At 40.8% G+C, this 12097-nt stretch overlaps 1 protein-coding gene across 3 annotated transcripts; it reads right to left on the reverse strand.

Moving 5' to 3' along the window:
• Positions 1–1308: 1308 nt before the first annotated feature.
• Positions 1309–11766, reverse strand: AKAP4 (A-kinase anchoring protein 4). Of its 3 annotated transcripts, none has more exons than XM_029930202.1 (6): positions 11639–11766; positions 9069–9164; positions 8005–8055; positions 7353–7454; positions 2730–4865; positions 1309–1658 (listed from the first exon to the last, which is right to left on the reverse strand). In XM_029930202.1, exons 2-6 carry the CDS (start codon positions 9162–9164, stop codon positions 1503–1505), a joined length of 2541 nt encoding a protein of 846 aa, XP_029786062.1. In that variant the 5' UTR covers positions 11639–11766; the 3' UTR covers positions 1309–1502. The 3 variants fall into 3 exon arrangements, with proteins under 3 accessions (XP_029786062.1, XP_029786061.1, XP_029786063.1); XM_029930201.1 differs by lacking the exon at positions 11639–11766 and adding an exon at positions 10741–10871; XM_029930203.1 differs by lacking the exons at positions 8005–8055; positions 11639–11766 and adding an exon at positions 10741–10871.
• Between the last annotated feature and the right edge of the window lie 331 nt (positions 11767–12097).

Here is a 12097-nt window from a genome sequence, read left to right on the forward strand (position 1 = left end):
GGATTTTCTTCAAGGAGAAAGAGAAGGATCTGTGGTAGCTTACCTCCAAAGCTTTTCAGAGGGCGGGTGTGACTGGAAAAGGTTTGATTAGCTTTCATCTGGGTTGGGGAGTTTCAAAAGTCCTGTTTTGAAGAGGCCTCCCTTTACCTCTGACAAGTCCAGACATTGTGGAGAAATTGGCAATGTTTGCCTCTGTGCCTCTTTCCTTCCCCAAAAAGTGCCTCTCTGGGTCCCCTACTCAGAGAACCTTGGTTTCAGTTTTAAAGCATGTCAACAACACTTGAAACTGTGTTGGATGAGCTTTCCAGGGTACAGCTTACTTCATATTGCTACACTTGTAACAAGATTGTCCTGTGCAAAGCAACTTCCCATCCATTTCTCTACTTGAACCTCTTAACAGTGAGGGTAATTTTTGGCTATACTTTACAGATAACCAAGCTGGATCTAGGTGATGCTATAAAGCCATGTGATTAGTAAGAGGGGAAAGTATTGACTTTTGAATCCAGAAGGGTGTCACATCCTGTGCTTGTTCTGGTGAGCCACAGTACTTCAAAGGCACCAGAGTATGTCACAGAAAACTAGCTAAGAGAGGACTACAGAGATAAAACCCATGTCTTCATCTTATTTGTAATGACTTCTAGCACTATGATTGACCTCAGAGAAGCATACAACCAATCTAAGGATTTAGTGCCGGTCTCAAAAGAGATGCTGGGATTCACATAGGGTGGCTATGAATTTACCATCCTGTAGCTTTATTCTCAGAAAAATTTTCTCTCAGACTGATGGAAGACAAGGAAATCTCATCAGTTGAGGTAAATGACTTCTAAGAAGGCTTTATTCACACTTAGGGGAGGATCAGATCCCATTGTAGTTCTGGATAGTACCTATCCATGTGCAGTAAACAGTGAGGGTGTGTGTGAGGAAAGGGGGAGCAATGTCCATGGGTAATACACTTACTTTATTCAGTTAGATTTCATGTAAGATAGCTCATCTTCAAAGTCTTAACAAAACCCAAGAAGACTGCATCCCTGGGATTAGAAGGGTAATTATCAAATTAGGTACACAATTCTGAGAGAAACAGGGAGGCCACAGGTGGTGAAATTCTAAAGAGACTGTAAACTGATATTTGGACAAACCAGATTACTTAGGGACTTGGGACATATGTTATAGCCCTGGGTCTTGGGTGCTCAGAAAAGAACCTAGGGTGAAATATGGACACAACAAGTTCAACACTGTATCACTAGTCCTTGGAATTAAACCCATTTTCCTCCCTTGCCTCAGGTCTATTTGATCAAGATAATAATTATATTCTTTTTTAAAATTTTTTTATTCATGTTATTTCCCAGCGTTTGGACACGCTGTACTTGCATAGTCCAACTGCTTGAATGTATTAGTAAATACAATCATGTGGTGTGCAGTTCACTGGCCTGATGGTGGGGACGTCCATGCTGGGATGGAATGCTGCTGGGGAGTAAAGGAGAGGAGTCAAAGGAATTGTTAATTCACAGGTTAGTGAGCAACCAGTCTAGCAGTTGTTTCTTAGCCATGTTTCCCACAGCTTCATCCAGTTGTTGTTCCTTGGCAAACTTTATGACCTCTTGAAGAAGATCTCCTACACTATACCCCTTCTCCGCTGCCTTAGCTGAAACTTCAGGAAGCTGTGGAGAGAGCAGAGGTAGCTTGAGTTACATGATGCTTTTGGAGAAGGGACCTAGATGGATAAAATGAACCCATCCCCATTCACCTTCCTGCCCATGATTCTAGGATTAATGCCTGACGCGGATGCAAGACTGGAGGCACATGACATGGCTTTCCTTTTGCCTTGGCCCTCCTCTAATGACATAGACAAAAATGCCACAGGACCTTCTTTTTGAGCTTCAGAAAACAAACTCTGGAATCAATTGGTATTTTCCAAATACTTCTGATAGGTGCTAGATCCTTCAGTTAGTCTGTGATGATTGCTATGTCAATGTTAGGGGTTGCCATTCCCCAGCTTCCCTAAAAAGTATGTGATTAGAAGTAGGGACAATCTCCTGGTCTTGGATTGAAAATAATTTTGGTTCAATGTTTTATTTCTCTTGAACCCATCTAATGTAGGAAACACAGCTGTGAGGTGTGTGTGTGTGTGTGTGTGTGTGAGAGAGAGAGACAGAGAGAGATACAGAGATACAGAGAGACAGAGAGAGACAGAGACAGAGAAAGAGAGAGAGAGAGGAGAAAACTGGTACGTGTACGAATGCTGGTCTTTGTGAGACTGAAAGGCGAGACCAGGACTAGGGTGAAGTGAGGTGCCTAGGGCAAAAAATTTAAGGAAGCAAGTACTCTTGGGGCACATGCAGGACCTGTGAGTTTGGGGAGGAGCTCCCTAGCTCTCTTTGTCATTTTTCCTCTCTCCAATCCTTTGATGGCCTTCAAACTCAAAACATGACTCAGAAATTGTTCTCTGGTGTGTTACCAAATAGTTTGTTGAAAGGGTCACTGATAAAATGAGCTAAGCTCACTCTCCTCCTCTTGGTAGAAATGCACAGGCCTTGAGATATCCAGAGCCCCACTTAGCTAAGGGTTAACTATTTCTGTCCTTTTTCAAAGTGAAAGTAATTCATGAAGTGCACAGTAAAGAACAGGCTTAGAAAAAAGTTGGGCTGCTCTTGGGTTCTAAGTACAATGCTGCCTCCCTGTCCCTGCCCATTCCAACCTTCTTTTCTTCTTGTGTATGTTGCATTCCTTACCTTCTCCAGTTGTCCATCATCATCTCCCATGAAGTACAGCATGGGCACATTAAATTGGGAGGCTGCGATCCACTGCAGGACAGCCTGGAGCTGCTTCTGCAGCTTACTGGTTGAGCACTGATTATTAACTATGACTTCAGGCCCAGGGGAGTCTTGATGTTTCTGTGACATCGCACCATCATGACTATATCTGGAGCCACCAACTTGGTAATTGGGGTTGTTTGCCAAGGCTGCTTGTTCTTCCAACTCAGCAAGGGCTGTCCCGTTATCACTATACTTAGCCATGATAAGGCACAACTTCATTACAGATTCTACCAGTTGATCTATAAATTGGTGGTTCACTTGCTTCATGCCACTGGTAGAGTCAAGTTCTTGATTGTGGCATTGTTCTTCCTCTCTGTCAGGTCTCTTGGACATGGAAGCCGCTTTGCTTGTTTTGGGCTCAAAATGTTTGTTCTCATCTTCATATAGGTCATCACTGTTGAAGGGGCCCTCGCTAAGCAGTTTCTGAATCAGCGTTAGAACGATGTTTGACATATCGAGCTTCTGGGAGTCCAGCTGTTGATTTTCCTTTAGAGAGGTGGATGGTCCAGGAACTTCACGAGATTCTAGATGTTTCATTGAAAATGCCTTGGCACTTTGGCCACCTGCACACTTTTCATACTGGGCACTCTGAGACATATAGCCCATGGTGGAACCACGACAGTCGTCTTCAAATGCATCTTTGCCTTTGGCCTGCTGGGTCAGATGGTACTGGATCAACATAAGGGCAGATATAATCAAGTCCTTTGCCAGTGAATCTGTGGAAGGGCTGATCATTTCTCTCTTTTCTTTGTTATTGAAGCATACTTTGTCAGGCATCTTGCCTTGGTTTCCTTGCTTTTGGCTCCAAATGGTCAGACCCTCCTTGAGGATATGTTCACCCACTTTCTCAGCACTGGTCAATGACTTGCACTGCTCCGGTTTCATTTTGCCTTTGTCCTTCCCCTTCATCTCAGCTTTCATAGCTGAGAATTCAAGACTTTGGTTTTTGCATTTGGGATCATGGGACCCTGCTTTCAAGGAGGCATATGACAGTCTCTGTGATTTAAGCTCCTTCTTCTCCCCAAGAAGAGCACTGACCAGACGCTTCAACATGGCTTCCATGATATCTGCAGCACTTTGTTTTCCATGGTTGAACAGATTCCTCTTGACTGCTGAAACAAAGTCTGAGTCAGTCATCAGGACCCCAGTGATATTATGCAGGTTCTTCATGCAGGAATCAATCAAATCAGACACAATTTCTTTGGTGTGTTTTAACAACACCCTCTTCAGGACCACACAGGCTGGAATTGGCTTCCCTGAGGTATGTATTTTCAAGGTCTTCATAACAGAGACGATCATGTCAGATGCCACCTGATTTGCATAAACCATGAGCCCTTTGCTGATAGAATCTGCAAATTCTTTGCTATCTCTTTGACACATCTGTTTGTCACCACCCTTGTTCTTGTTGGACAATTCACTATACAGAATGGTTTTCTGGCCACCTTCCCTGCATTCCTCCTCAGTTCCCCGCATTTCTGCAGAGGTCACTTCCACAGCATCATGGGCCATTTCAGAAGCGATCTTGCTGACAGAACTGCAAGGGCTCTTTTTCCCTTTGTCCCCAGGGGATGCATAGATAGAATGATGGAAGCACTTGCTTCCACCTTCCAACTTCTCCTTGATTTCCTTACGAGCCATTTGGATTACCAGAGAAGATAGTCGGTTGACATAGAAGGAAAGGTCATCCATAGAACATTCACCATCAGGGGAAATAACTGCCCTTGGATTGTTAGGAGATTTGGCTGGAGGAGTGGAAGGACTCTGGTTATTGTTGGTGTTTTTGGCTGCTGTCATTTCTAGACATAGGCTTTGAGGTCCATTGGCTGAATAATCTATGTTCAGTTGGTCGGCATAGACGCGGTAGCAGTTCTCAGAGGGTAATCTGTGATTTTCGCCTTCTATGTCTCCTACTTTGTGTTTACAGCTAGAGGCTGACGGGCTCAGTGCATGCTGGAAGCCCAAGGCATACTTCTGGAGGTCATTCAGTAGCCAATTGAGGACACTTATGGGATCAGAGGGAGCTTGTTTGAAAAGACACACAGATCCCTCCGTCTAAAAAAAGAAGAACACCTATCCATAAGACTCTGGGTAGGGTACTTCTTTCTTTCATTTTATTTAGAAGATACATCTTCCAAACCACACAGATTAGGGATTTGGCCTTTAGAATTTGCACGGGAACTTAACATACAATTATAACCATTAATACACATTCAAACACAAGTGGCAGCTACAAAAGATCACAATATATACACTGGTACACTTAACTGCACCTCAGTGTTAGCAATGTATTTGCCAATTTCATCTGTGTATGTGTGCTTTTTTCAATATGTGTTAAAAATGTATCCATGTATCAGTTGTGTGCATATGCATATTAACGTAGCAATTCATAAGTGAGAACATCTCAATAGATGTGAGAAATGTGTCAAACTGTAGTGTGTGTGAAGATGTGCATGTGTGTATGTGTGTGTATATGTGTGTGTCAGTGCCCATGTGTGAGTAGGTATAAGCATGTGTAATATGTTGACATCAATACCGACTGCCACATGTGCATGTTAGTATAAATATGTTGTACATGTGTGGGAATGTAAACATGAGAGTGTGTATATCAGTGTGTCTGAGAATATGTAAATAAGCCAAGTGCCAATTTGAATGATATGCAAATATTTATGATATAAATCCAGTAGTATGTATCATGCAGCCATAAATGCATTTGTGTATATTGAGCATACATTCACATAGTAATATACACTCTCATTAATATATTCATATATAATTAATGCAGACTATATTAATAGATGTGTATGTTAAAATATGACTGTGTAAATAGGAAATTGAATAATGACTGTGTAGTCTGTCAATAAATTGGGTATCACTTATGCACTATTTGTATGCTATGTCAGTGCGTGAGATTGTGTGTCAGTATTGCACACACCTTTGCATTTGCGTTTATGTGTGAATACATGAGTGGGGATGTTACTGCATTTATGTCAATGTGTGTATCAATGCATACAAAAGAGAGTTAGTGACTATGTATCATTTTGTTTACGTTTGTATGTGTGTGTATCAACATGAAGTATATTTTTAGGTGTGTATGCCTATACCTGACTCTGTATGGTCTCTGTGTTTTGATCAAGGGTTGTGGGTGTTAATGTGTGTGTATATATTTATGCATTGTGTGTGTGGATATATGGATGTTTATGTGTGTCACATGTGGATGTCAAGGTATCTGACTCTATATAACTGTATATCTTTGTGTATGTGTGTAAGTCACTGTTTATAAATAGGTTAAATATGTAAGTTTTTAAAATTAGTGCTTGTGTGTACCTGTCAATGTCACAGGTGTCCAGGCATGGGTATGTCATTGGTTGTATAAATTCTTTTTTGTTAATGTATACAGATGTATATATGAATATGTATGTCAGTTGGTGTATTTTTATATGCTTATGACTGTGTATGCCCATGTCTGGTTATGTGTATATGTATTGTATACATCATCTACTCAGTGCTAAGTGCCATTGCCCTCTTTGCCCCTTTGATTGCTTCATCTCCTGTCTTTTCACAGAATTCCTGGAAATGTGAGGTCATGATAAGGTCAATGTTTTGCAAATGGGCTTGATACAATCAAGGAGATCTGCCTTGTGTGTAGGAAATATGGGCTGCTCTTTTAAAAATAAACACCAGGTATAATTTATCCCTTTCTTGAGACTCCAGAATTGAGTTGTCCACCCCCAACTGAACTCAAAACTATTTAGAGAATATTTTGGAACTGGCTTTCCCTTCCTTAGGGGCTACACTCATCATTCCAAAGGTGCCTGGAGCCAGAAATGATGTTTCTTGTTATAACATGAGCCTAGGAACATAAAACAAGAAATACTTGACTGTTTTGCACTAACGCCCAAATATCCTGTGCCAATATCAGCTGCTCCGAGTTTGTAGGACTGTGGGAATGACTTGTCATGTACTCTAAAGCCTACCCCAAACCAGAGGTCCAACAGACATAATTTAGGATACTTACACAAAAACAAAAGGATTCTGTATGTTACAGTGGCATGCGAATCTAATTGTTTCTAACTTTATGCTACCCAATAACCTATGTAATCTCTTAGACAACAGGGTAGGAACCAGGCTAGTTCTTGGTCTTTGTGGATTCTCTCTGCTCCATATTCTCATTCTTCCTTCTTGGTCTCTGGGCAATGTGGGGCACACAAGTCTATTACAAGCCAGCAAAGAACATTGCAAAGGATTTTTGCTTATAAGCCCACATCTTAATTAGGGTAGGAATAGCAAGGTTACATTTGGAGTAGGTTCCTGAAATCAGGAAAGGGCATTCTGAGCCTTCGAGATTAATGCCATTGTTAGATATCTAGGCATTGAATTTACCGTGACTCTGAACTTAGGACTATATTCTCTAGAATGTCATAGTATTCCAATTTATGGGCCTGTTTGACAATAATTCTCTTACTATCTGTGAACCAGTGTCCTCAGACTCAGCATTTAGCTCTAAGAATTAGAAAGGGTGAGCTCCAAGGCTAAGTATACCTTAGGCTGGTCTTGCTTCTCAGTATCCTTGATGACAATAATCTCTTTTTCTTCCAGATTCCCCAGGTTTAAGTCACCTTCTGAACTGGAACCAACAGCATCCTGTGGAATTAAGGGATACAATTTTTATGAACAGTTGGTTTTTGAGACTTCTCTAGGCTGCCTTTCTAGGCTACCACTTCAAAGTATGAATGTTATGTCTCCTACTATCTTTTTCTTTCTGAAGGAGAGGTAAGACTAGTGCTAGCTAGTCTTTGAAGAATGATAAAGTTCCCTCCACGAATTACTACTTCCCTTGCCCTAGCCATACAGAAGGTATTCACAAAGCTGTCGGTTTCCAGAACCATATTCTATTAATCATCAAACTTTTGGAGAGAGTTTTTGTTATTTCACTTCTCTGACATGCCATTTTCCATACATTAATTCTTTCAGCCCTACCAACAATTTAGTGGCCTCTAAAATGAGGTTTGGTATCAAGATTGACAGTAAATTCTGAACCAGGGATCCTGGGCTCATGAGAACAATGGCCTTCCATTTGAGTCCTCGACCTTTCCCCTCTCTGCTACAGCCTTTCCCTTTTCTCATGATGCCACTGATCAAACCGGTCACCAGTTTCCCACCCGTTCAAGGGAGGGGAGCAGAGAATACCCACCTGAGAATCTTTATCTTCCACATTTAGGGTAGACACATCGACAAAGCATATCTGTATCAAATTAGGAGGGTGAATTTAGAAAAACTCTAAAGACCATAATTTCTTTGAGAGATGACAATAGCACCTACCTTATAGGATTCTTGTGAGGACTAATTAAGAAGATACTGCATGTAAAACTTTTAGCAGAGTGCCTGTACACAGTAAGTACCCAATAAACGTTAATATGATTATTATTAGGCAGAGAGAATCTAAGAATTCCTGTAGTACCTAAATGAGAATACTTACCTGTCAGAGAGAGGCCCAAAATAAAATATCCATACTTATTGAGAAAAGAGGTGGCTTGCCCAACCAACACAAACTCAAAGGTGGAACTTTCCTTAGAAGTTGATTCTAATTGACTCCCGGTTTACAGCAGTTTCTGCTATCGTGTTCCCCAAATGTAGTATTTTTACTATTGATGACATAGAATATTTTAGGTGGTACATAAATGGATGTTTGTATGTAATAGGTGTACTTGTTGTTTATTTGGAAAATACATGCTAAAACATCAAACCTATGGTATTACAGACAATAATGCTTAGGGTGATGGTAATTTTTAAATCTATTTGAATTTTAAATTCATTTTTAAAAACATAGCAGAAATATGTTATGTAAATAATAGTATGAGTGGTGCTTGAACATGATAAAAAAATGTGAAGTACTATGCAAACCACTTGAAATTTGGGAAACAGAGCATGAAGTATTTTGCCCTCCTGAAGGAGTCCCACTTTAGTGTAACTTCCTGGTAGCTAGGTGACATTGTGATTTCATAAGTGTTAGGTAATAAGGGCTGGTAACTAGGCAACCACCACTACTTCCTTCGCCTCAGGCTCTCCCCTAGCCTTCCTTCCCCAGGTCCTTTACATCACTCCTGGTCCTGCCTCTCCCTTTGTCCTTGTGTCATTGAGCTTGGTTGCTTGGAGACATCACAGTATCATTCTCCATTAGTCTATCTTGGGCTCCAGTGTATCTACACTCATACACCAATCCTTTCCAGTCCTTGGTAGGGGTAATTTTATACTTACAACTTTCCGGTCCTGATCTTGCTGTCCTTTTGGGCTGTAGAGATCAACCTTGCACACGCCCCTGCGGCTATGTAACCAGTCAATATTGTCAGACATCTGTAAAGAGAAAAGAAAGAAATCTGCATATATAGTTCCATAGTTATATAGTTACATATGGCTTTTAGAAACTGGCTGAGTTTGGGTAAGAATCTATGAAGGGATTCCTAAAACCCATCTCTCTGTTTCAATTAGGTTTAGGCTAGGAACTAGAAGAGTGAGCAATGGGGGAAGGAAACAATAAATCTTTAACTTGATAATCAGGATCATTATCTTTTAGCACAGCCTATGGTCTCCTTTAATTTAGACTTCCCACACCAATTATTTGGTATCATGGGAGTATCATGTTAATTTCTGAGAAATCCCGTCAAGAAAAATGGCAGGCTGGGAAGCAAATTTAAAGGAGGTCTAGGGACTGTGGGTATTAAATTTAATGATTTACTTCTACCCAACTCTATTAGATCTTATCTGTCTCCACTTCTGTTTACCCACTGTTAGGTACCTCAAAGAATAAAGCTCATCTCATCCTCTTGAGCTGAATCTTAGCTAACTCCAGTTCAACCAGAGTCTTTCTCATTTCATTAAATAAAATGAAATTAGGTAAATGGCTGTAATACTTATTACACAGGACCTTTGAAAAAGACTAAGGTCAACACCAGTAGAGTGCATAAATAGCCCTTTTAATCAAAACAACATAGAACATTCCAACATAAAACAAATTTCTGAATGCTGAGAGAGCAGTCTAATAGCTATAAGTATAACCAAGAGACAGATGTCTGAGGGAAGACCAGACCCTGATCCCACAGACTAAGTTTAATTTTATTTTTGAAATGAAAAAGAATCTTTGCCAACTTCCTTCAACTCCTCCCCCTCCACACTGCCACCTCTCTCTCTGGCCTAGAACTAAAAGTAAAAAGGAAATGGCAGAAGCCATTGACTGATTTTTGCTATGTAAGACCTCAGATCTATGTTCAGGAAGACACAGTTAAAACCTCAGTAGAATTGTTTTGGTTTCTAGGGCTTGAATTTGATTTCTTTTTAAAATTTAACAAGAGAAGCCTTTTTACCAAGTTATTAGAGGGCAGTCAAATTCCTTTCCCTCAGCTTCCTTCCAAACTTAGACCCCTTTAACCTCTACCTCCCTCCCCTCCCTCTCTTTACTCTTCTTTACTCCTCCCTCTCTCCCTTCTTTTTTTCTCTTCTCTCCTTTCCTACCTATCTCCCTCTCTCCCTCCTTCCCTCCTTTTTCTCCCTTCCTATCCCCCCTCCCTCCCTCCCTCCCTCTCCCTCTCAGCATTTCTATAACAGCTTTCCTTTGATGGTTATCTTTTCACAGGATACTGCATTTCTACCCTTTGCCCTTCCATGCGCTCTCCCCCCCCCCAAGTCCCAAGATCTTTTTGGGCTCTCACTTTAAGAATGTCTACACATCTCTGAAAAAAGTTTTAGGAAAGGGCTTCCCACACCTACTCAGAAGAAGGAGTTTCTTTTTTAAAAAACTAAAGATGACTAACATAGGAAAAAAGAAAGGAAATCATAAAGGTCCCTCATATGATTTGGATATAACCTCAGTCCATATTCCAAAGAATTGCAAATATATATATATGTATGTATATAAAATTTGTGAACCCATTACCTTGATGAGAAGTTATTTTAGGCTTTTGGCTGAAATTGTGCCACCCAGAAGGGAGATGTTCCCCTTTAGATGGAACTGGGCAGTGCCAAGTTCTTGGGCACTTGCAGCTGGCTGCCACCCCCGTCAGATGTTGGATGAGACTAATGGGCCAGGCTTTCCCCTGCTGCCTCTGACCCAAAGGTGTGACAATATAATTGGCTGGGTCACAATGCCTGAGGCTAGCAACCTCAGCAAAGGTGTGGCAGTCTGGCAAACTCAGTAGCCCTTCAAATCAAAAGCACATCAGGCTGTCTGCTGTATAATAACCCTTTTCTGTTCTTAATGGAGGGTTCACATATTTATTTCACATTTTGTCCAGCTCACAATCCTTTTCGACTTTCATTCTCTTTCCTCCTCTTGCTTCCAGAACAATCTAATCATATTAGTTACCCGTTAGGTGGGGGTCTGTATTTTTCACATACAGAATTACCACCAGCTTTAATGAATAAAACAGTATTAATTTGCACATCTTAGGTTATTTCTCTTTGGGTTTCCCACTAGAGATTCCGAGTTATGTGGCAAGAGATCTTTAGATTTATGCAGAAACAGAAAAATGTTAAAGTCCTTTCTGTATATCGTGAATAAAAGTATGGAAATAGAAAGTTGGAGACTGCCTTAAAAGCTTCTGTGATTTCACCTCACCATCAAGACACCCCTTTAGCTAGTCAAAAAGAAGTCAGAGGGGAAAATGGGTGATCGGCATTGAGGAGGGCACTTGTTGGGATGAGCACTGGGTGTTGTATGTAAGCGATGAGCCATGGGAATCTACCCCAAAGACCAAAAGCACACTGTATACACTGTATGTTAGCCAATTTGACAATAAATTTATTTAAAAAAACAAGTCAGAAGATTCCTGTACCTTTGTAGTATCAGAGTAGGATGTTTTGTAGGACGTTGAGATGATTTTTTTCTTGTTAATTAGGATGCTGTGATGACCCTTCCAGTATGACACAGGATGTTGCTTCTTTCCTCAACCCTCCATACTCTACTAAAGCCTTCCCCACTAGCTGGTGCCAGAATTACTTCATGACATCAGTGTTTCTATGGAGAACACTGACAGCACAAAGATTGGAGCTTTATTCTCAGGAATAAGAATGTCCAGCAAATTCTAACCTTCATCATGAGACATATTTTTCCTAGACAAAACGGCCAGTCTACTTGCACAGACTTTTTAAGCTATGAAAGGACTTGAGCCCCACTTATTTTTTTTCATTATATGGCCAGTGCTGGATTGCTGGCTACCATATTCTTTAAAGGATTATCCATTAGACTTTGAGATGCCTTTAGGTTAGCATCAGTTTGGCAACATTAGCCCATA

The sequence above is a fragment of the Suricata suricatta genome, chromosome X (genome assembly GCF_006229205.1).
Source record: "Suricata suricatta isolate VVHF042 chromosome X, meerkat_22Aug2017_6uvM2_HiC, whole genome shotgun sequence".
NCBI lineage: Eukaryota > Metazoa > Chordata > Mammalia > Carnivora > Herpestidae > Suricata > Suricata suricatta.

What these genes read in the sequence shown, in the direction of transcription:
- AKAP4 (XM_029930202.1), bottom strand. Translation starts at nt 9,164, where the DNA reads ATGTCTGACAATATTGACTGGTTACATAGCCGCAGGGGCGTGTGCAAG. An exon ending in AAGATCAGGACCGGAAAGTT is followed by an intron (nt 8,056 to 9,068) that starts GTAAGTATAAAA and finishes AATTTGATACAG; the next exon opens with ATATGCTTTGTCGATGTGTC. An exon ending in ATGATGGACAACTGGAGAAG is followed by an intron (nt 1,659 to 2,729) that starts GTAAGGAATGCA and finishes CTCTCTCCACAG; the next exon opens with CTTCCTGAAGTTTCAGCTAA.